Source organism: Lytechinus pictus, chromosome 5 (assembly GCF_037042905.1).
Source record: "Lytechinus pictus isolate F3 Inbred chromosome 5, Lp3.0, whole genome shotgun sequence".
Classification (NCBI taxonomy): Eukaryota; Metazoa; Echinodermata; class Echinoidea; order Temnopleuroida; family Toxopneustidae; genus Lytechinus; species Lytechinus pictus.
The window spans coordinates 3,736,305-3,759,748 of record NC_087249.1 but is presented as its reverse complement, the minus strand read 5'-3'; the positions used below and the strand labels follow the sequence as shown (position 1 = coordinate 3,759,748).

At 35.1% G+C, this 23,444-nt stretch overlaps 1 protein-coding gene across 1 annotated transcript; it reads left to right on the top strand.

The window, feature by feature from the left end:
* The first annotated feature begins 6,070 nt into the window (after positions 1 to 6,070).
* On the top strand, positions 6,071 to 19,071 carry LOC129261917 (C-myc promoter-binding protein-like). Its single transcript, XM_054899941.2, has 4 exons — positions 6,071 to 6,243; positions 14,310 to 14,529; positions 15,304 to 15,440; positions 16,396 to 19,071. The coding sequence occupies exons 2-4, from the start codon at positions 14,359 to 14,361 to the stop codon at positions 16,631 to 16,633; spliced, it is 546 nt and encodes a 181-aa protein (XP_054755916.2). The 5' UTR covers positions 6,071 to 6,243; positions 14,310 to 14,358; the 3' UTR covers positions 16,634 to 19,071.
* The last annotated feature ends 4,373 nt before the right edge of the window (positions 19,072 to 23,444 follow it).

The following is a 23,444-nucleotide window of genomic DNA, read 5'->3' as shown; positions in this document are numbered from 1 at the left end:
GGCTTGAATTTCTATGGCACCTATTGCATCATTGTCCATGTACACTGCAGGCCTAGCTTTTTATCAATTCACTGGCTAAGCCTTCCAGGAATGCAGTGAGAATGGATACTCTTTGTAAAAATTAAATCTCTGTCAAGTAATTTTGAAAAGAGTGCGCTTAAAAAGAAAAGAAAAGTTTGGGGTATTAGGTAATCTGTATGTACAGAAGAATGATAATCTTTTCTGAAAATTACTATTTTCATGCTAGAAAACACTTCAAACATGTACATGTACATGTCCACGGTAGGCCCTATATTAAAAACCCTTTAATACACTAAAGGCCTTTTTTTGGAATGTTCAAGTGTGATATCTTCATGTCTATATAGGGCCTTTTCACACTTTAATCTTGAATCATTGTATTAAAAGACGATTTCAATTCGTCTTTAGAATCATCGGACATTCACACGCTCACTCGAAAACTGTGATTGGAATTCAAATTCCTGAGCGAAGGCGAGATGTGCCCTTGTTGACTTGTCAATCAAAGCACTGCGTCGCAAATACGAACTACGATGAGTGCATGACAGTTGAATTATCTACGGAAGTGCTTAAAAAGTCACGTAAGCTCCGCCCCCAAAAAAGTTATTTTGGAAGTCAAGCCTTTCACACGCAAAATTCATACCGTAATTGAGTGAAAATTAACTGGAATTCACCTTTGGAGTAGAATTTCAATTCGTGATTCTAATCATGTTCTAGTTCGGTTTCACACGTGCTCGTCATTAGCCTTATTTTTCACTGGAATCATCATTCAAATTACGATTTTTTTTCTGTGGGAAAGGGCGGTAAGGCCTAGATGTGTTCACAATATTAGGGTTTAATAGTGAACTCTAGAGGCCTACGAATACATGTACTTTCTGCTTTGAAGGATTTATTATTGTTTTCATTATTGTACATGTATTAGGTGTAGATCTCAAAGTATTTGTGGAATTTGAAGACTTATATACAGTTCTCAAAGTATTTGTGGAATTTGAAGACTTATATACAGTTTAGAAGCTGTTTACAGCACTACAAGAAAAGTGCTTTGGTAAATGCCCCCAAATATGTACATTGTAGATGTACTGTAGTCTGTACGTGTATGTACATAAAAAGTACATGTGCTGTATTTACTGTAGGCATACATTATACATAATATGGTTGGCCCATGTGTATTTATAAGCGACTTACATTATGATTCAATGCCAGCCTACGCTATTTAATTGTTTGAAAGTTTCATGTTTACTGGGTCAATTTCTTTTTTAAAAAAAATACAGTTGCACTATAGGCCTGACCATTCCAAACTTGATTAGAAAAAAGTATATTGCCTACATGAATTAAGATTTCATATTCAGTATGTAGGAATCTTGTTTATTGTCTACATGGGTGTAGATAGATTTTGCAGGGCTACAATATGTAATTTTATTGTCGGAAATTCAAACAGAACTACTCCATGTACATGAAGGAATTGAGAATTGAATTCAAATGATGCAAAACGTATTCCAATGAACTTTTTTATTGCCTGATAATAATTGATTAAAACAAAAATATACATGTATACACAAGATACTTCTTTCTTGGGTCAATGGAACTGTGTGCATGCGGTATTTACTAGCATTACGGTCTAAACCCTCTAGGCTTCGCCTCGTGGATTAAACGATGCCTATAAAGTTACCTTGTGCACACACAGCTCCTACAGACCCACTCTTACCCATGCATCATTTTATTTTGCAGTCAATTATGAAAAATAAATTGCAGTTGGCCTATTACAAGTATACATGTACATTTATGGAAACAAGTAGAGTGCCATGAGTACACTGTAGGCCTACATTGTACATGTAGGCTCTATACATACTACATGTATCTGTAGGGTACTTGTAGAGTCTACTTGTCCAAGGAACCAATCTGTGGTATAAAACTTCCAAGTTTTGTCACCGTTCTGCAATTGTACAGTAGGAACCACTATGTATCAATAAAACAAAAGGATGATTATAAAATGATCATGTCATTCACTTGTTGCAATTGATGCTATTAATAATAGTATTGCATTTAACTGAGCTTGCTGATCACATGACCTTCACGATGAGTCATCTCATTGATTATTCACGAGTGTAAATCAATAGACATGCAGTGTACATGTTCATATCACTGTACACATAGTGACGTGTAGGTCTGCTCTCGACTAATTGATGGTGCTCTGCTAGGGTTAATTGGAGTCCAACCTATGCTATATTGGAGTACCTGTAGACACCATTTTTGGTTTAATATTTTTTCATACATGTAGGTCTACATGTGTATGAGTTGATGTTGTTATTTTGTTTCTTGTTTCTCTTGAGTTGTCCTCAATAGATTTATGCAGACATGTTTCCCCCGTACTCGTAGGGTCTATTATGCCACATGTACATTGGGATCAGTTGTTTACAAACGCCACTTTTCTTTCTAAACATGTATACAATGCAAAAAAGGCTAGATATTTCTTGCTCCCATCAAGCTGTCTCATGTTTCATCATCATTTAGGCCTACATGCATGTACATGTACTGCAAGCTGATATTTCTAGAAAATATATAGCTCTGAACATAGACAATCAATACTCAAATAAATTGTATGCAGGCCTACTTGTACATGTATATAGTGTACGGTTATTCAATTTTCCTCAAAATAAAAACATTTGTGTTTCCAGCTGCAGAGCTTTAGGTACACTGTAATATAAGTTACAACATTCTATTGTAGTGAAAGACCAAAACAATCTCTACAGTACATATTGACTCGTGATCACGAGTCTGTGGACAACATCATCATGTACTGTACTTGTAGGCCCACATGCTTGTATTTGTGGGCCTTTTGCAATGTATGTTGAATGAAATGAAAATTTGGCCATTATTTCATTGAATCTTGTCAATTGTTTGTTTACCAATGACAATTTGTTTCTTTCACAAAGAACTTCTGTGTAAGGCCAATGTGTATGATTCACTACACTGGCCATTTACTTTTTTCTATTCAAATTTCCCTGAATCAAACACTCCTACGTACTGTAATTTGACAAAAGGAAAATAATATAGATGGCACAGGCACTATTTAAGTGAAAAGGGTATTGTGCAATACAGTAAAGTCACTACTCAGTTGGGCCAAGGAGATGGTAAAATGAGGGGTCCATCGCTCCACGCTCCATGCCTTCAAATGAGTTTCACACCCCCTCAGGGCCCTCACACTGTCCCATCCCTATAGAGAATAACAGATTTTAGGGAACTCTAAAGGAGGAGAGAACAAAGGGGGTATCTCCCACACAGACACCTGCTTCATAGAGTGGCTTAGTGTGAACAATGCCAGGAAACAGAAAGGCCAAGTTCCAAGTATGTGAACAAAGCCAGCTAAATCCTTTATGAACTGTGTGTACTGGTACATTATAAAGCTACATATAACTGTCTAGATTGTATTGTGTGTTCCCTTAAAATGGGGAGGGGGTAGTCTACAAATGTATCTGCAGTGTGTACCTCAGCTGATTCAACGAGTCTGCATAGGTCTAGGCTGCAGATCCCACCTCACGAGCCATTCAGAGTCTGCATAGCAGACTAGGGAGGGGGAGAGGGGGAAATGTCTTTTGTGGTTTCACCAGCTGTTTACAGGCAGTGAGGTGCAGTGAATATTGGCTTCAGTGTAGGCCTAGAAGCCTGCCGTTTTCATTATTTCTTGTGATCATGGACCTACATGTACCAGTTGGTCTAGAATATTTTTTATCAACAAAGAGCTGATATTGGTATATTGGGCAGGGGTCTTACAATCCGCTATCCAGACACCTTTGTGTGTCAATTTTACAAATGATTTTCATTTTACATTCTAACTTCATTCATCACAAATATTGTGCCTTGTCATTCTCAGACCTAGCCTACATGTATGTTTCTCAACTGATTGCAAAATTATACATTCACATTGCTTTTTTTTGGTCCAGTCTTTACATTACAACATTCAACAGCTACATAATGAGTGTATTACATGTAGACATTGCATATTTTTTTTCACTGTACCTCCATGTCTTATATATCCTACTTTTAACATAATATAGAAGCAACCATTGTAGTGTGTAATTGAAGAAAAAAAATATAGGCCTACATGTGTACAGCATATAATGTACATGTTGGCTAATGCCCAGAAAACTTTATGTTGACAACTGAAAAGCCATGGGCATTACAAAAAACCTTATTAGTTTTTTAAGGTCATTCCTATTGACTGCAAACTACAGTATTATAAGCTTTATCAGTTGAAGGATGCACATTGAGAAGAAAAAAAACAACTTGAAGGCCTTTAGAATTTCATGTACATGTACTTGTAATCCAGTGCCTATAGACTCCTTTTCTTTAATAAATTATCAGTTTTCTCACTTATCTCTTTTTTAAAATGTCAATTTGGACTATGTTTACTGTGTTTAAATATTACTTTTGGCCTGAGGCAGTTCTTGTGCAAACTATCCAAGATTCTTATCAAATTAAAATTTGAGCATCCTTGGAAATAGTCATCAGTTTGTTGAACTCAGATGATAAAGATGCCATTCATACATGTACATGTTCATTGCGTAGTGATATCTGGAGGACTTGTCTTTTTTTTCTTCTCCCCCCCCCCCTTGAAAATATTAGCTGTACAATTTCTTATTTTTTAGTCTTTCCATTTGAATGTGTATCCTAGGAATTCTTGTATTGTTGATAAATAGCAAATTGTTTAAAAGCAATACATGTTCTGCTCTCCAACAACATGTTCATGAAGGCCCTACATGTACATCCTTCCTGAAACGATTTGGCTCTGTCTTCAATTTCTTACTAAAAATTTTGCTCCCTGTATGTATCATGGCAGTCCTTGAAGTGTAGGCCTTATGACAAATTGAAAAAGTTGGGGTCAGACATTTTCATTTAATTTTATTTCATTTCAACTTTATGTACATGCATTTTTTGTATTAGCAAGATAACTTTATTAATCAAAGTACTGTATCTGAAAAGTTGTGTTTTGTACATGTACATGTACAAAAAAATAAAAATTGAACGAAAACATCCATCTAAAGAGGTTGATTGATGATATTATTATTGCCAGTATATACAATAGTCAGTAAAACTTTTGTTTATAAATATAAAGTATTGATGTTGACTCTGGACACTCTAACACATGATAATATAAATAGGGCCTACAATCTATGAATATAAATTGTTTTTTGCCATCTCTGTGGACCTACCTTAGCCTGAGGCGTACCTGTTGGTCTGTAATTCAAAGTGACTCTGGGAAATAATTCTCATGATTTTCTTGAACCAAATTTATTCGCTTTCATTTTCAATTTGTACCAGATCAAAGGGAATTTGATTCGAACTTGACATCCTGGGGTGTTTATTTGGAAATCAATGTGAAATTTCCCTTCTGACAATCAACTTTTTCAGAGTCAAATAAAATCAAATTAAATAATGCAGGGCATACCGTACCTGTAGGTACTGTCAGTTCAGTGACATTGCAACAATGTACACTGTTGATGTAGATATCTACATGCATACTGTACATGTAGGTCATCACGATGTAATAAAATGGATTGTGAGCAATTACATTTTCCAACAATATGTCACAAGTCATTAGATATGCAGTGCTTTCTTTTTTTTCTTTAGAAAAATGTTTGGAAAAATAAAAGTTTAAACTATGAAGATATGAATAATAGAATGGTCATGTTCATGTAGGCACATGTACATGTAGTCCAACATGAATAGTGATTGAAAAAGAAAATGCAATTTTATAATAGAGGGATTATTTTTCAGTGTTGACATCATTTGTAATTAAAAAAGTCATCAACTGATCATACAGGTACACATATGTACATGTATAATGTAGGTCATTATACTTGACCTTTGAAATGTTCAGCTCTGAAGGTCACTGGTCATACATGTACAAACAAGGGATCAATGTCTTGGTCACTGGGACAAGGATCTGTTGACTCTACAATGTATGGTATCTTACAGAATACTTCACTTTATGATGATGTGCATGTGCATTTATATATAAATAACAGCCCCTTTCTTGTGCTATCTCACTTCTGCAGGTACATGGTAATTGCGATCTGTGGTTTAAGCGTTGAAGTTGATTATGTGGTAGAATTCTGAGTATATCTTCTGGATAGATAGAACTTGTTTATCATCACTTGCTGATCAGAGTGAAGGGACCCGCAAACAACCTGCTCTATCACTTGTTACATGTACATGTGTACTTTAAAGGTGAGTGAAAAATGAGAAAAAAAATTGTGGCGTGTTGGATTCACTCGGAAGCCAGAAGGCTTTACAATAAAACGGGTCTGTCATAGATTTTTTTTTACATGATTTTATTTTGTTTTTCATTTCTGAATGTGTAAAAGCCATGTGTATTTTTGTGCGTCATACAGGGGATTGATGTTTATTGCTCTGTTCATGTACACAATTTCCATTCACCCTGGCCCATCAGATATAATGTACATGTACATGTAAGAAGTCGGCAGCCTGCATTATTTATTGGGACATTTAAGGTTGATACATATATGTTTGGCCTCTAGATCTGGATCAATCTGCAACTTTTATCCTGCAGTATTCAATTTGAGACAGAATTAACTTGCATAATTTGCAGGCCTGTAGAAGGAACCAATGTAATAGTACAGTATCACCTTGTGAAACTTCATGCTGTACATGTATTTTGACACACATTTATGTGTGTACAATACATGAACATCACATGAACAATGTTAGGGAATGTTTAGTGTGGGATGATAGAGAGGAATACGTGTACATGTACAACTTTACATAGTGAAAGGAGAGACAATCTTGCTGCTGAGTGTGCCTTGATTGATAACACAGTGAGTGAACACACTCAATCTGGCAGCATTAGCATCAGATTACTCTTTCTACTGTACCTGTAGGCTTTGCTTGGTCATGTTTTCAGTTATCAATCATAATCTGACATGCTATTTTATTTCCTTCTGTTTACAGTGCATACATTATGCACATTATTATGACTTGATGGCAGTCCCTGTTAGAGGAAATATTGAAGAATGAATGATAGCTAGGATTGGATTTTAGGTGAACAAGTTGCAAAATATTTTAGGTATGCATTTTGAAAGAGAGAAGGATAGCCTGCAGATCATGTCTGCTACTCTGCGAAACTGCTATATTATGTATTGTTGTTACAGTTTGCCAGCAATGTTTGGCACCTTTTTGTTTTAATATATTGTGATGCAATGAGAGCCTACATACATTGTACAACTATCGTTATAATTTTATTTAGTGCACTACATTTGTACATGTATGCATGCAAGCTCATGTACTGTACATGTACATCTCTACATGGCAAACAGGTACAGTGATTTGCAGTGAGACCATCATCAATGAAATGACCAATTATGTGTACTTGAATTGACAAAAGATACAAAAATATTGGTTTCCTTTTTAATATAATGCACAGAAGCATACAAAATTAACAATTGTTTAATAATGAGTCTTAAGCCCCCCCCCCCACTGTTTTCCAAAACCGTGTACAAAAACGTGTTAAATTACCATATTATGATTGTGATTTTTTGCATAGTCAGCCCCCCCCCCCACTTTGAAAACCGTTCCGCGGCCCCTGTGTAGCCCTATCAAAATGTATTCAAATATTTTGGGCCTACGATGTTGGCCTATTTAATGTACATGTAGCTCTACCAGTGACAGTGCATGCTGTTCATAGCCCTGGCTAATTGCATTTCATACATTATACATGTATGATACAATTTTAAACAGACCCCTAGTAAGTCTCCATCGGGATTATTACATGCAGGTTCATGTGCAATTTGGAATGAAATGTCAGTGCCTGATACAGTACAATGTAGGCAAACATTTCATTCAATATTGTGCGTGTGAATGGGTACCAAACTTTTATTATTTTTAGTACCCATTGGGTCGCCTCCTCCATGTAATAGCATCCTGATGCACTGTGAATGGGGGAATGCATCCATTATAGAATCACCCTCTCAGTAGACAGGAGGAGAGAGGTTTTTTTATTTTTTATTAACCTTGGAGCTTATAGGACTGACTGACATGCACTTCACACCAGCTAACAAGCTCTCAGCTCCTCACTTTGCATACAGGGGGCCCACTTCATATGAGCAAGGGGTGTTGCATTCATCGTCAGATTGAAATGAGTGGCAAATGAAAGATGTACATTATTGTCAAATTCATGTTGTGTATGAATTCTGATGTACATGTACATGTACATGTAATTGTGAAGGTCAAACAACAAAGCCAGGGCTTATTTTACCCAAGGTCATCAAATGCCATAGCCACTGGCCTTGTCATTGACCTAGGAGATTTGTTGTGGATTGTGCCCTTTTTTCCCATCTGTAAAAACATGCCCTACAAAAAAGGGCCTTACCCCCCAAAATATCAAAATTTTAAGGCTTGCATTTTTTTAAATACATGTAAGTATTTTGGAATTATTCTGTGTGAAAATGCTTGTAGGCCATATAGCAGTTTGTTGGAGAGAAAATAAATTACTATAGACCTACATACTTGTAAACATGTAGCCTAAACACACCTGCACAAGTACAAGTACAGGTACATATCCATTTTCATATAGTTTTTATAGCCTTGAAGGAACACCTACATACTTTGTACTTGTCTTTGTTCTTGTGATGACAGAGTATTAGATGGACTCTCTGCAGTAGTCACATCTTATTACCCTTCTAATCAGGCATGCTCTCTACACCTTACCTGGCATGCCAAATAGGGGCCTGTTTCAAGGAAAGACAAAGGTATTGCTTTATGGGAAGACAAGATGTTTGCATGCTACATGTAGAAAGGAAGGGCAAGATGAATATGGGATCATAATTTCTCAGTCTTCAATGCCACCACTATCATTCCTAAAACGTGTCAAAATCATCCATATTGATCGCTTGTCCATAATGATATTGGTAATATTTTCTTGACTGTACATTATCATCATCATCTTCATAAATCCTCAACAGCATCATTATTATCATTACAATTGTCTAAACTATACAGTGGCCTAATACATAGTATGTAGCAGGTATTTTATTTTGGGGATAATACACGTAATTTGCTTTCACACTGCTAAAGAATTACCTGTTATTCAATTGCGGTAAACTTAGCTAGATCAGGGCAAATTTCCAGATCAGAAAAGACCTGAAAATGACGAACTTCTGGGCGGTCTGAAAACACCTTGAAAGTCCTCTGGTTTGACATTTTGGTCTGTGCAGGTTTGATGGACTGGCCCATTGGAAAGTGCGTTAATCAGCCCTCTTTATACACACTTGACTTCAAGCAACAACATTGACTTTACTTCAGGGTGACATCTCAAGAAGTGTCAAACATTTTAGTGTGAGAAATTGTGTTTATAGTAAAGCCTCTTTAACTTTGGAAAGTACTTTACACCGTATACTGGTCATACCAATACATTTTGTGCCAAGCCCAAGACTATTTGGTGTCAAACATTTGATTGGCTACTTGGAAAACCTGTTGAAAATAATAGAAATTATAAAAAACAAATCCACTGTACATGTAGGTACATGTACGTACATGTACAGGTTATTAGGTCTTTTTTCAATCTTTTTAATGCCTTCCTGGTACATGTGTTTTGAACCATATAATCAAAACCTGATGAAGATTTCAATATGAACCATTTCTTCTCTTTATTCATGACATGGCATTGGATATCAGTCAACATATATTTAAAAGGCAGATAACTAAGTTGCATCATGTGCAAATTAAATCCCTGCCATGCATTTTCTTCAACGTTTCAGCGTTGTACATGTATACTTGAATCTCTTTCAATACTAGTGATGTGATTTAACGCTGGACATTCATATTTATGCCTACATGTATGTACATGTAGTATGCCTGGCAATTGAGTCTTGGAACTCTTGTTGGAATGCTCCCCATGGAGTGGAGAAGGTGCATACATTGTATGCGGGCATGCCAATATCCGATGAACGGGGTAATATCTGTAAAGGGCTATACTCCTATAGAGACATCGTTCTGATACATGTACATGTATTAAGTGCAAAGCGGATTATTATTTTACTGTAGGGGAAGGCAGGGTATTAAAGTTGAGCATAGGGGCAAGTTGAGCCACCACCTCCAGGCCAATAATGAATGAGTGAGACATTGCGGTGTTGTCATGTATTGATGACCCATTACATAACCCTTTACCCGACCATATTGTTTTCGACTTTGAAACAAAAAGTCCTTTTTTAGACGGAAAAATACAAATTTCAGTCAAAAAAAGTAAAAAAGGGTGTAAAATAGAGAAGTGCTTTTTACCCACACACGTCTTTAAATATTTATAAAGAAATAAGAACAATATTGTTAGTCCAGGTATGGATCTTCATTCTTGTCATAGTCTTTTAGATGATGGATGCATAAGAAATGTTTGGATGTGAAAATATCGCATTAAGTTTGGACTGGGGTACTTTGAGCCAGCCAACATGGGGCAAGTTGAGCCATGGTAATTCTTATGGTATTAAGAATAAAAAATTTAAAAAAACTTGAAAAGCCATTGATATGCAGGCAGAAAGGTGTAAATTCACATGACAGTTCTTTTACTTTTAAAGGATTATAAAGTCAAAAAGGGGCCTAAGCTTTCAATCCTAGCAGAATCTTCGTCGGAGGCAAAATGACCAAGGATGTTAGCATTTATAGAGAATTAGCAAGTGAAAAGACTTGAAATAAAAAATTGACATGCTGCTTCTTCCCTTATACATTTTGTACACAGTTTTTGTGGCTCAACTTACCCCAGAAGGTGGCACAATTTACCCCACATATGGGGCAAAATGAGCCATTTGACATCGTTTTTTTCAGAGGTCACAATGAATTTCAGTGTGGGGGTAGAAAGTTATATATATACATGTAGGTGAAAAATATTTCCCAAGAATCAAATTTAAAGGCAAGGTACTTATTTCTACAATATTATTAGTCATATCAATTCTAACATGCAAAATGCAAAAAGTGTCACAACTTACACCGCCTTCCCCTACATGTAATTTGCAGGAGTTGCCAGATTTTCAAAACCTGTCTGTTGTACAGGTTTTGATTCTTAGGTTGCAGGAATTGAAAAAGGAATTTGTTTTATGTGACTCAGCAAGTTTTATTCAAACTTGTGCAAAATGGCTATTGAATACATTTACATATCATTGAAAATGTACTTGTGGAATATATTCCACAGTAATTTACATGTACTTCTGTCTTGTATTTTTGATTATCTATGAATTAATCATAGGACCTATGCGAAGTATGTCCCCCCTTTTAAAATAAAATTTGAGTTGACTGCACACTACATGTATTGCTATTGTGCATGTGTGTAATATGCAATTATGAATCCAGAGTGAATTTCATGGTCTATACGCTGTCTGTTATTGTTGAGCTGATAGTATTACTTAGTTGGAACTTTTCTTCTACCTGAGGATGTATTTCTGCATGTTTTTCTCTTGCAGAGAACCATTTTCCCTCTCGATTTCGTCCATTCTCATTTCTTCTCATATTTCAAACTCTTCAATTATTGCTGTATATAGATGCATTTTTGATAATTAGGAAGTGAAAGATATTAGATGAATTGCTTGCAATTGCCAAATACATGTACATGTACTTGGACAACAGGCATCAAGTACTACATGCGTACATGTAGGCCTACAGACTTATTTTTATGGTTTCATTATGTATCAAAGGGCACAATATGGGTATTTTTGTTATGTGATTTTCTCAAATTTTGAAGAAAAAAAAAAGTCAGGCATTTAAAAACTGCCCAGAACCCCTTATCTGTACTAAGGTCTCAAGTATGTCTCTGAAAAGACACGATTTTGATGCTGTACATGTACATGCAGTGGCTGACCGTGACTCGGAGGAGACGAAGCATTGGAGGGGCACTGTATTGTTTGTGAACAATGCTTTGTCTCCTCCGGGTCACGGTCCGCCACTGTGTACTGTACATGTACATCCCCGGATGAGATCAACATTCAAGCATGTTGTACTGGTAATTAGCTCTGTACACCATATGATCAGGGAGATGATATGTATACAGGGACAGGGAGTTTAAGTATTAGCCTACCCTTTATTTAAACTTTCCTTGACAATCAAAAACACAGATCTACACTATTAAACCTTGACTGCCCTTGAACTGTCTTGTGTACATACAAACATGTCTGAATCTCAATGTCAATGCAGCTGGAATCATTGGTCACAAGAGTTCCTGTTGAACTCTTGTCTGACTAAACACTGCATTAGAATAATTGAAGGGAAAAAAAACAGGATAAAAAAAAAATCAATTTCTAGGCCGTTTTATAAGTTTGTAAAATGATGGGTATCATCTGATCTACAGGGAATGTGGGGATTTGTGAATTCCAGTCTACTCCATTTTGGCTTCAGAAATCATATAAAATCAGTTGTCTTTTTAAACTCGGCATTCATTATTTATTAATCAATTGATGTTCATAAAATGTAAATTGAAATCAAGGTTTCCATGGAGGTTACCCTTTAATAATGGTAGTAAACTTTCCATCAATGAGAAATTTGATGCTAGTACACCCAGATGTTATGGAAAATTCTATTGGAGCACCATTATCCATTCATGAACGAACTTGCTAATCAATACAATAGTCCACAAACACATAACATGCACATATATGCTTGTATCAAAACAACGATTATGATGCAAGAGGAGAACAAAACAAAGTGTCCTTGTGATCATTGGGAAGTGCATTTTAGTGAGGACCTCCATTTCTAAAACTAAAAGCGACCTGGAAGATACGCCATTATCCAATTGAACTGTCTGCACCAACGACAATCAATACAACCTCGGTGCTTGCAGACCGCTCTGTGACCTATAAAACGGCAGCAGCTTCAATGATGCATTATCAAGTTTGCAATAGGGATATCATGCATGATAGAACAGGGGTTGGGTTTGGTGCGGAGCAGTGTCTGTGATGTGGTCCCTTGTACATGCTGATAATGCATGTGGACTTGAAGCAATGAAATTTACACTTTATTGCTGTTTCTTCAGCCCTAGTAACATAAACACCGAAATAACATTTCTTTACACTATTGTTGCTTGGTAAATTTCACTTGGATGGCTCAGAATTCAAAATTACCAATTAGATTTACATTTTTATGGATTTATTTAAAAGCTGGATTTTTTATAGATTGATACATTAAAGGAGAAACTGTCAATGGATATATTCATGGGCTTCTTGTTGATGTGTACGTCCAACACATTTCTTTTTACAGATGCACAAGCAGGTACATCTGGCGTACAGTAGACCCATATCACATTATGTACCGTACATACATGTACTATACATGTTGCCTACCGTATTCACTTTTGATAGCCTTGCTTTTTAACATTATGAGTTATCTTCACAACTACCGGTACTTGTCAATCCCTGAAGCAATATCAGTATATTATAATATACTGTACATGTTTACTGCTAATTCAAAAACTGCAATAGTTTTTCAAAGGCCATTATTAAATATAAACATGAATTTTCAAACTCATAAACTCATTTCGCTTTTTTTTTGCAACAGAATCAATTTATCAACATTATCTATTTTACTCCCATTTCCTACCCAAGATTTTTTCCATGATAAAATGTACATGTATTAAAATAAAAGCAAGATTTTTTGTTTGATTTGTCAGTAATTGTAAACTCCCAAAGATTAAGATATACCCGCTCCCTTGGATTAGAGTGATTTATAGGAGGAAATGAGTAACTGTTGTCTTTTCAAGTGTACAATACAGGAATCGCAGTCTAGTGATTTCTCTTGATGGTTGGTAGACAATCATAATTTTCTGTCCTGGAGGAAGATATGAATTCATACAAGGTTCTGTAAACTGATTTACAAATAACACATAAAGTATCCATAGAGGGGCCTACTGGTATTGTTGGATTTTTCATTCTACAATGCAGGGCTATAAAAACTACTGAACTACTGTACATGCATATGTTTGCTTGTATTTCCCGCAACGTATACATGTACATCTGATTATAGATCCACTATATGATGTTTTATTACAATGATATAGACTTTATTCACATTCAGTGAAACATGATTTGAAATAAATCTGTACTAAACCTGTGTAGTGTACAATGAAGATTTTCTTGTAACTGGTATATATAAATATTGCATGAATGTGACCCCTTTTCCAAACAGAATTCCAGTATTAATGTACTGTAGGGCCTACATGTACAGTGTATAATTTTATGTACATGTATGTTGTAAAACTTGTCATCAACCTTGAGTATAAAAAATATTTCTCTTTTTTTTTCTTCCAGATATCTAATTCACCTCTTGTCATGCTGACATAGGACGGTCCAATTCAAAATGGAGGACGGCAGTGGCCAAAGGGTCGCTGATTATTTTGTGGTGGCCGGTTTGACAGAGACATCTCGGCCACTTGACGAAGAGTTCTTAGGAGAAGGACCAAGGAAACCTCCCAAGAACCTTGCCCCTATCATAGATATTGCTGTTATTATTAAGAGTCAAGGAGAGAAGGTGGGTATACTTCATACAGTCAAATGTTAATAATTCATGTACATGTATATTTACCTATGTATATGATGTAAATATACAGAGTTTACATATGTGATTATGAGTCAGAGTTGAGTGGGCATACTGTACCTAGTACGAATAAAAGGCCTTTATTGGCAGATGAAGTTATCATTTTCATTTTCCAAGGCACTTCCGATACCTTGATACTTTGCTTCCTACATGTACATGTACATGTATCTGTAATATTACGTATCAGAATCGCAAGATGTAGAGTTTGTGAACTTTTTAAATCTCTGAACATCCTCAAAAATGAACTTGTTAATCTCAATTGACACATTGCAGGAGAGTACGATCCATCAAGTTTGTGTGAAAACCAATTGCATTTCTGATGGATTTGATATCTAGTTTTAGCATGCAGCTAGTAATATAATCATAGTATGTACATGTACATGGCATCCTCTTACACACAATGCATAATGCACGTACCAACAGGAACAAAAACAACAAAATAATAAAATTAACAAAACATGTTTTGCAGATTTAATGTACATATACTATACATAAATTTTCATTAAAAAGATATGCCCTCGTTTGTTGTATTTTGTTAAAGTATTGGCATTCTTGGCTTTACAATAAAAAGGACATTAACAATATTCATGTGAATTGTGCTGTACAATTTTTTTAAATCTCTTTCTGTAATATAAATTTCTTTATGCTACTGGGCATATTAATAATTTACCAGTATGAAAGCTATTTTATCTGATATTTTAAACACAGATCCCAACAGGATTTACCTGTGTAGAGTCCACACCCAGTGGGCTACCAGCTGATCTCAACCATGGAAGTTTAGCCAGCCCTTCTATTTTTATCTGCATCCGTAGGGGCTATGAAAAACCCCCTCTTACTGATATTGGGTAAGTCTACTTCGCACTATTAAAGCATGCGAGGAAACCTAGTTGAAGATTTTTTTTTTAGTTCATTCTTACAAACAAATTTATAGGCAATTTATTTTAAAATGTCTGAGGGAAAGGATACTTTCAGGAGTCTTCGTGTTGTTTGATCCCTCTAGGTAAACATGCGGCAGAATTGTGGCTACTGCTGTAAACGAATAAAATCAAGTCTTGTGAAGTCATTTACCTCAGTCTCTCTCCCTCAATCTCCACTCCCTCAATGAATGTCTTGAAACTTCTTGAATCATAAACATAGGTACATTAGGCCTATATTTTGTCTAGAAATATGGTCAAACTTGCTTTTTCTTTAGAAACCTAATAAAAAAGAGAGCTCTTGCATAATACCTTTTTACTGCATATGTAAAAAACATATTTAGAATATTGATAATACTTTTAGGGATGAGGATAGGTAATATGTTTGTAAATAGAATTCTAAATTTTGCAATTTGTCCTTGGTAATTTTGAACATGATATGCAGTTGCTTTGTTCACTCCCATACATGTACAGAAAAAGAAAAGTGAATTTTCATGGCTGTCATATGATCATGTGAGAGTTGAGGTGTGGTATCACTTTCTCATCTCTTGTTTCATTTGTATACTCCAATACATAATGATATTCTAGAAACGTGTAACCCACATGCAAGTATGTACTTGTACATGTAGGACAATTTCGTTTGAAACTTGAACTTGTGATGTTTTTTACGCATGGATTTTTTCATTTGATTATTCATTTGATATTAATTTTATTTGTCAAGTCAATGATTTTTTAAAATATTTACTTGTTTGATTGTTTTTTATTCTTTCTTTAATGGGTAATCAAAAGAAATAGGGACTTCCAATTTAGAACTTTAGCTGATGCTGTTCATATTGGCTTATAGTATGTTTAAAAATGTAAATGAAATGAAATTTCTTTATTTTAGGATCTTGTATGAGGGTAAGGAGAGGGTGATGCCGGGCTGTGAGATTGTCAGCCACACCCCCAACGGCCACCCGGCCAATGTGAGCAACCGAATAGGAGTTAATAACCAGAGGGCATACATCACCTATCGTCGAGCATCCGAGAATGCTCCCCACAATTCGTTGGCTGTCATTGACATTTGTGTTATCCTCATGAACAAGGTACTGTATGCATGCATTTTTATAACGATATTTAATTAATAATTATAATCTCGTGCATTTTAGAAATAAGAGAATTCTCATTGCACAGTACCCTGAAGACAATATGTTCTTCAACATTATTATTTTTTTACATGTCATCAGCCAACATAATCATTTGTAAGTTTTGCAAAGAATATAATACCTGTATGATTTTCTGCTTTGTAGGATCTTTTTGTCTTTGAAAGATTAAATCATGAAAGTTAATTAGGGAAGAAGGATGCAGAAATAGTTCCGTCTTCTTTGAACTTGGCCATTCCATTAAAAATTATCTTGTAATTATAATTGATACTGTTGCCTTTCATATATGCTCTCTTCTTCTATCTCTCTTTTTCTGTTTCTTGCTTTCTCTCTCTTTCCCCTGGTATCTTTCTTGCTTTCTTTCTATCTCTCTTTCTGTCTCTCTACTTCACATCCTCAATTTTGTGTTGAGTTTGAGGATGTTTGTGCACAAGCACGTGACCTTTAGCTTTATGTTAGGAAATGTCATTAAGTATTAAAAGAATGAACATTATGATTATGGTTGACACGACATGGACATGAAATAATAAGAATATGATTGTCACGTCATTTAAATGGCATAGGAATGTTTTATTTGCTCTGTCAGCCCACTCTCTTGAGACAAATGAAAATACAATCAATATAACATTAATCTGCAGGCACAGACCCTTGGTTTTCACAATTCACATAGTGTAAAATGCAGAGTCTGAATTAGTGAGACTAGATTCACTATGTATTGTGGCTGGTTCTATTTGACTCAGACAGAGTCTTTGGAGTTTAGTCTTCACTCTAGACCTGTTATTGGTTGAAGTGTCAAATATGAGTCTGTGCTTGCAGACTATTAAAACAAACATGTCCCTCTGAGAAAGATTGATGTAAACACCAAGAAATATCAAATACCAAAATTACTTGTCTCCCAATACTCACTGCAGAACATATTGTATCTGAGCATGATTCCAATTGTCCTGGATAATTAATTCAGTATTGCGGTTTAAATCTTTTACCGATTGCTGCTGTAGATTTTGATTGCGGCTTCTTGCTGTCATGAGGTGCATATAAAGCTTGCAGAAAACAATTTTGTTGGAAATGCTTGTTTGGAAAATGGAGAAAAAAATGCACCTTTTGAAATGTCAAGTTTACCATTTTAAGATGTAATCACTCAGAATACATGCAAGAAGTAGCTTTGCAAAATAGTAACTTACATAAAAATCTACATATTTGTATCTTGCTTTGCTTTAAGTATCAATAGTACACATGGAAGGTTTAACAGGATACTTTCAAACATATAAAATGTTCAGCCTCATACTTAATTATTATTTTTTGCAAAATATTATTAGATATATCAAGAGTTTTTGTGTGTGTGTTTATTTGGATTATAGATGAAAATACAGTGCTGTGTGTTTGATTCAATTATCAACCATTTAATGCTCTATTAATCACCCAGCTTCAGGCTTCAGCAAGGAAGATTATTACAATTAAAAAAAGTGAAAGAGTATAAGAAAATTGATCAATTAACAGTGAATAAATAAATGACTAAAATTAAATGAAAATGAATGAATGAATAGAACAATCAACTTCAAATGAATGAAGTTCAAATAATCAATAACTTGAAGGAATATATACCGTATGGTGTATTTCATTATTTTCTATTTTTTTATTTTGTATACTAATAGATATCCAAACATGATGAGAAAATATACAATGTACAGTGCATACACAACAGAAACAATACTTCAAATCAATCATTCACTTCTAGGCATAATTGGCATGTACATGTATACACATACATGTAGGCCTACATGAACACGATTCAACACATACATGTATGCAGGTTCATGAACATTGTATTTGTTGTATACATGTGTACTCTGTCTCTGTACATTATATTGCAATTCAAAAAGGCAAAACAAATGGATAATTTCTGTGACTTAACAATGCTGTACACGTTGCTCAATTGTGCGTAGCTATTTGGCATCAAAACGATCATGAGGTCAGATGAGAAATAAAAGGAACAGCGCACAACATGTTGGCTTAAAACCAAGAGATATTTGTACAGACTTTACTGCTGGGATTTAATAGGAAATGGTACACGTAATTCTGCAGTATTATCAAACATTTCCTAATTGGACTTTATTCCCTAATATTGGTTAATAAAAAGTAATCTTTCAATTTTGGTAATTTTGCCAAATGAAATGTGATGAGAGTATTGTTAGTTCATACAGACTTTTAAAGGTATTTGTGTTTATTTATTTATTTATTTATTTATTTCAAATATTTAAAAGAAGGGTAGCCCAATCAGCAACAAGCTGGTTTACGTTTGGGCCCTTCGTAAACAAACACAAATATAAAACATGGTGATACATTCGATTATAAACAAAGAATAGAGCATAAATACTAATATTGAAAAAATTAAATAATGAAATAATCATAATTAACTATGGAAAATAACAAAATAGATAAAATATGATACTGTACAAATGTTACCTAAAGGTAAACGAAACTTATATATACACATGAAAAAGATAAGATATGTACAAAATGAGGAGAAAGAATAGAATAGATTCCACCAGGCATTAGTCCCTATTACATATCAAATGTGTTTTGTACATGTATTTGGCTTGAGATGGTACTTGTAAGTGAAGAAAAAGTGAACATTCCCAGTCATGGTTCGGTGTTGGTTCCTGTATTTTAAATGTATAAGTACATTAGCTGTACACAGCTCCTGCTGTTTTTATAATATTTATCATGTTTAAATGTGCAAAGTTGTTGCATATTTCTCCTAGCAACAGCGATTCATATGACTTGGTGCATGTTTGAGGAGAAGTGTGTGCATGTAGGCCTCCTTGACTTTCTCTGTCTTGGCACAGGGAGAAGAAGCAGGAGGTAATTTGAGTCATTTCATTGTCATTCTCTGTCGCATCTGTGCACCAGTTGTCTCTTCCAATTTAAAGTTTTGATGGGAATTTAAAGGGATAAGTCAGATACATACGTGCATACAGTTAGATCACACTATTACAGAACATTCTGAAGGACTTTTGCCAGTGTAGCAAGCTGGAAGACAGAGACACCGGGACCACAACTGACTCAAATACGCTTTTCAATTCTTTGTGTTTAAATAACAGATTGATTTTTTTTTACTCAAACTTAGGCAAAAAGATTAAACCTAGAATAAGATTTGACTGATTTTTTTTCCCAAATAAAAAAGGTGGGTGTGTAGTTTTGTGTACATTATGCACAGACATTCCCCCAAGTGCTTCACTTCTTGCATGATATTTCCAGACGACAAATACATATTGAAGTGAAATGTATGTTTGAAGTCCATCGGTGAGCTAAATTTAGATTTATCGCTTTGCATGAGTATGATTTCTTGCCATGGTGCCCATCTCTATATTTATGCCTTTTCTACCAGCTGTGAAGAATATACATCTTGACAAACATGAATAGACAGCATGGTGATAGAGGGAAAAGTCAGGATACAGGGTTGTACCTTGATGATTCTAACATGAATTATGCTGTTTACATTCTTCAAATTAAATCATAGGTGTAGTGGAGTGGTTTGGGGGGGGGGGGCGGGATGGTGAAATGAGGTGATTTTTTTTTTTTTTTCTTATCCCTCTTTGATGTTTGAAATAAATTTGATCAGTTCTTTTTGTTAATACTCAGTCTACATGTACACTGTATGGATGCCCAAAATGTTGTCCTGCATTAAACAATAAAATTCAAATGCAAAATGTTTTTTTTTTTATTCAATAGAGTTCCATGCAAAATATAAATTGTTGTACATCACTAGCATACATGTGTTTTTCTTTTTCATATTGGCTTTTCTGCAGTATAAACAAACCTGATGTTGACATTTCAAAAGTGGCGGGATATACTATGTACTATTTAATTTCACTCAGACCAAAGTCTAGAGTATGTTTCACAGGAATCTGATGAACAAGAAGGCAAATGTACATACTGTAAAATGGTTTATGAATGTTCTACTCCAGTGGAACGGAAGTTTTTGTTCTTTGCCTTCCATATCCAGTTCCATGCAGTCACTTCTATTTGCTTTGTGACTAGTCACTTTTACGATCATGTTTGAATTAAACCGTCTTAAAACTGTGCAAACATATGTTGTCGTACACGTAATATGTACTGTACAAATGCGTACAGGGACATTAATATTATACAAAAGAAAAAGTATTTTTCAGGTTCCTTGGCTGCTTGGGTATATTGTTTTAAGTTAAAATGTTCAAGAGTAAGAAAAATAAAGGTTCCATATGTATATATGTACATGTAATAATGAGATTATCTTTCTTCTGATGTAGTATTGAGGCTTATAGAGAGAGTTGGGGTATGGACTGAACATGCCTTGATTAATACATTATGAAGTTTCTCATTCCAGATAAGTGACCACATTCACATTCGTCACTTTTGAGGAGAAATGCTTTCAAAAATAATTCAAAGTAAAGTAGGCCTTCATCAAAAGAAAGGGAAGAAAAAAATTTACTCACACTCAGCTTTTAAACTTTAATGTGTCAGTGCCTTCCATTACTATAAAATCCAAGATTGTGATTGAAACCTCAAAATTGTTCTTTTCACAGGGAAATACATACATGTATATATATTTTTAATTCTAAAGACATTATCAGTCAATCTCATTTGTAAATGAGGAAAGGGAATGCAGTAATGAAAGAAAATATTAATGCTTCCAACTTGAAGCTGATCAAATAATTTATTTTTCATTCTTTTGTGGGAGGGGAGGGTACTTGATATACATGTAGCTTTAAAATGAATTAAGGTAGAGTGTAGGATTTCTCTGAATCCATGTTAATTTTAAGCATAATTGTATCTCTTTAATTATGTAAACTCTTTTGTACAGTTACCGGTATTTCATGAAATGTAGAGAACCTTAACACCACCCCTCCCCCCCAATAATGGCATTAATGATTTTTCTTTGGTGCCTTTTCATTCATTTTTTTTTTCAAAAAAGAAGAGAACAAAATTTCATAAATGCCTTTTCTCTGAGAAAGAAAAAGAAAAAATACTGTTAGCTTGGAATCTAAATGCTTCAATAATAGTGTCTAGTGTTGTGGTTTAGTGGCTCTTTGAACTAAAGGTCTTGGGTTCAAATCACACCGCAGAACTCGCATCCTTTTGCAAGACATTTATCTGCATTTGCCACTCTCCACCCTGGTGTAGGACATGGGTACCCTGTATGAAGGAATTTTGTGAAAGCTTGAGCATCCGATCAGGGTAGCAATGCTAAAGCCGGGATAATAGTATGCAGCCCTTTAATAAAACCAACGCTGTAAAAATGTTGCATATCATTAACACAGATGAAAAAGACACCTAAAATGTTAGGTAACAGAGCTACATGTACATTTGAACTTGTTGCATTTTAACCCCTTCCCACATTAGGGACACTCTTATCATGAATATGCCATAACAGTAATCTCTTGAATTGGGGTAACTAATGCATTGCCATTACCCTACATGTGTACTTTATGTAAATTTATGTCTATTAGCCAGCCTCCAATCACTTCATGGTTTTCAGCAAAATTAGCCATGCAGGATCAACCAAATTGCTTCCCCATCCATTCTCTTCAGTGGAGGTAGTTGCATGTAGTAATATTTGCACAAAATGGGTGAGCTCGCGCCGATTCTATCATTGTGTTGGCTCTGATAAAGGAGCTTCATGAAGCTGGAATACAGGGGCAATGCCAAATCGAATAATATCCTATTGTCTGTGTGTTTATTCAGTCTGGCCAATCATAACCTCAAGAGCATTAAACTCCACAATGTGTTTGGTGTATGACTCATTTTAGCCCGCCAATGAAAAAATATTAACCCTGTTTATGCACTTTGCCACAGATGCAGCTAAGTTTTCTTTCAAAAGATTTTCATTTTTTTTTTTTTTCCATTTCATGGTGGATTCTGTATGGTAAAGAGACTCGCTTGCGGGCTTTATGGCACAGCCGTCGCACATTCAGTGAGTTAAAGAAAGAAGCCAGTGTTAGGTTGGAGAAATGCTAGTATGTGCAGCATTTTTAATACTCGAGGGCATTTTTTATTCATTTCATTTTTCTCACAATGTTTATTTTTACATCCTTATTTTCAAAAACTACCCTTTTTTCTTAAAATTGAGTCACCCATTTTGGATGTCAAATGGTAACAAAATGATATGTCGTAGGCACATGTTTTTCACTCTACATTGAAAGACAATGCACTTTCAGAAATTCAGAGATGTTTGGTATACTATATGAAAGCAGTAGTTAGAATGCCATCATTGTGATGCCATTTTCTCAACCAGGAACATTCAATTCTTTCTTGTATATTTTTTTCATCTTTATGAGATGAAAAATATGAAATAGTAATAAATGGTTTTGGAGTTATTTTTTTTTATTGTACATGACATTTCTAGTTCGGGTAATATAGGCTTATGCAGGTGAATGTCAAAGTGGCATTTTTGTTTCTGTCATTAATACCAATCACAGGACCAAGGCATCAATATATGAAGTCACACTAGTGATTGGGAAGCAGGGAAGGGGGGGGGGGCACACGATCATCCCCTTCATGAACAGTAGCTTTGCCATTGATACTGATTTAGACCTACATGTATGATTGGGGGGTTCAGTCTTTAAAGTCTACTTCTCCAAAAAAAAAATCTTTTTTTTTGGCTTTTGTAAAAAAGAAGATGACAAGTTAAGATGATGAGTTTACAGGATTTTTTCTTTCCTTCAGTTTTCATGATGTGTCATCTCCGGTGCAAATCCAATTATGGTATTCCAAGAAAACAAGGGCAGCGTTGGTGAAGGAGAAACACAGCGCT

Bases quoted from the DNA above. Each gene is read 5' to 3' on its own strand.
- LOC129261917 (XM_054899941.2), top strand. From the start codon at position 14,359: ATGGAGGACGGCAGTGGCCAAAGGGTCGCTGATTATTTTGTGGTGGCC. The intron at 14,530-15,303 runs GTGGGTATACTT...TTTTAAACACAG, and splicing joins TTAAGAGTCAAGGAGAGAAG to ATCCCAACAGGATTTACCTG. The intron at 15,441-16,395 runs GTAAGTCTACTT...TCTTTATTTTAG, and splicing joins CCCCCTCTTACTGATATTGG to GATCTTGTATGAGGGTAAGG.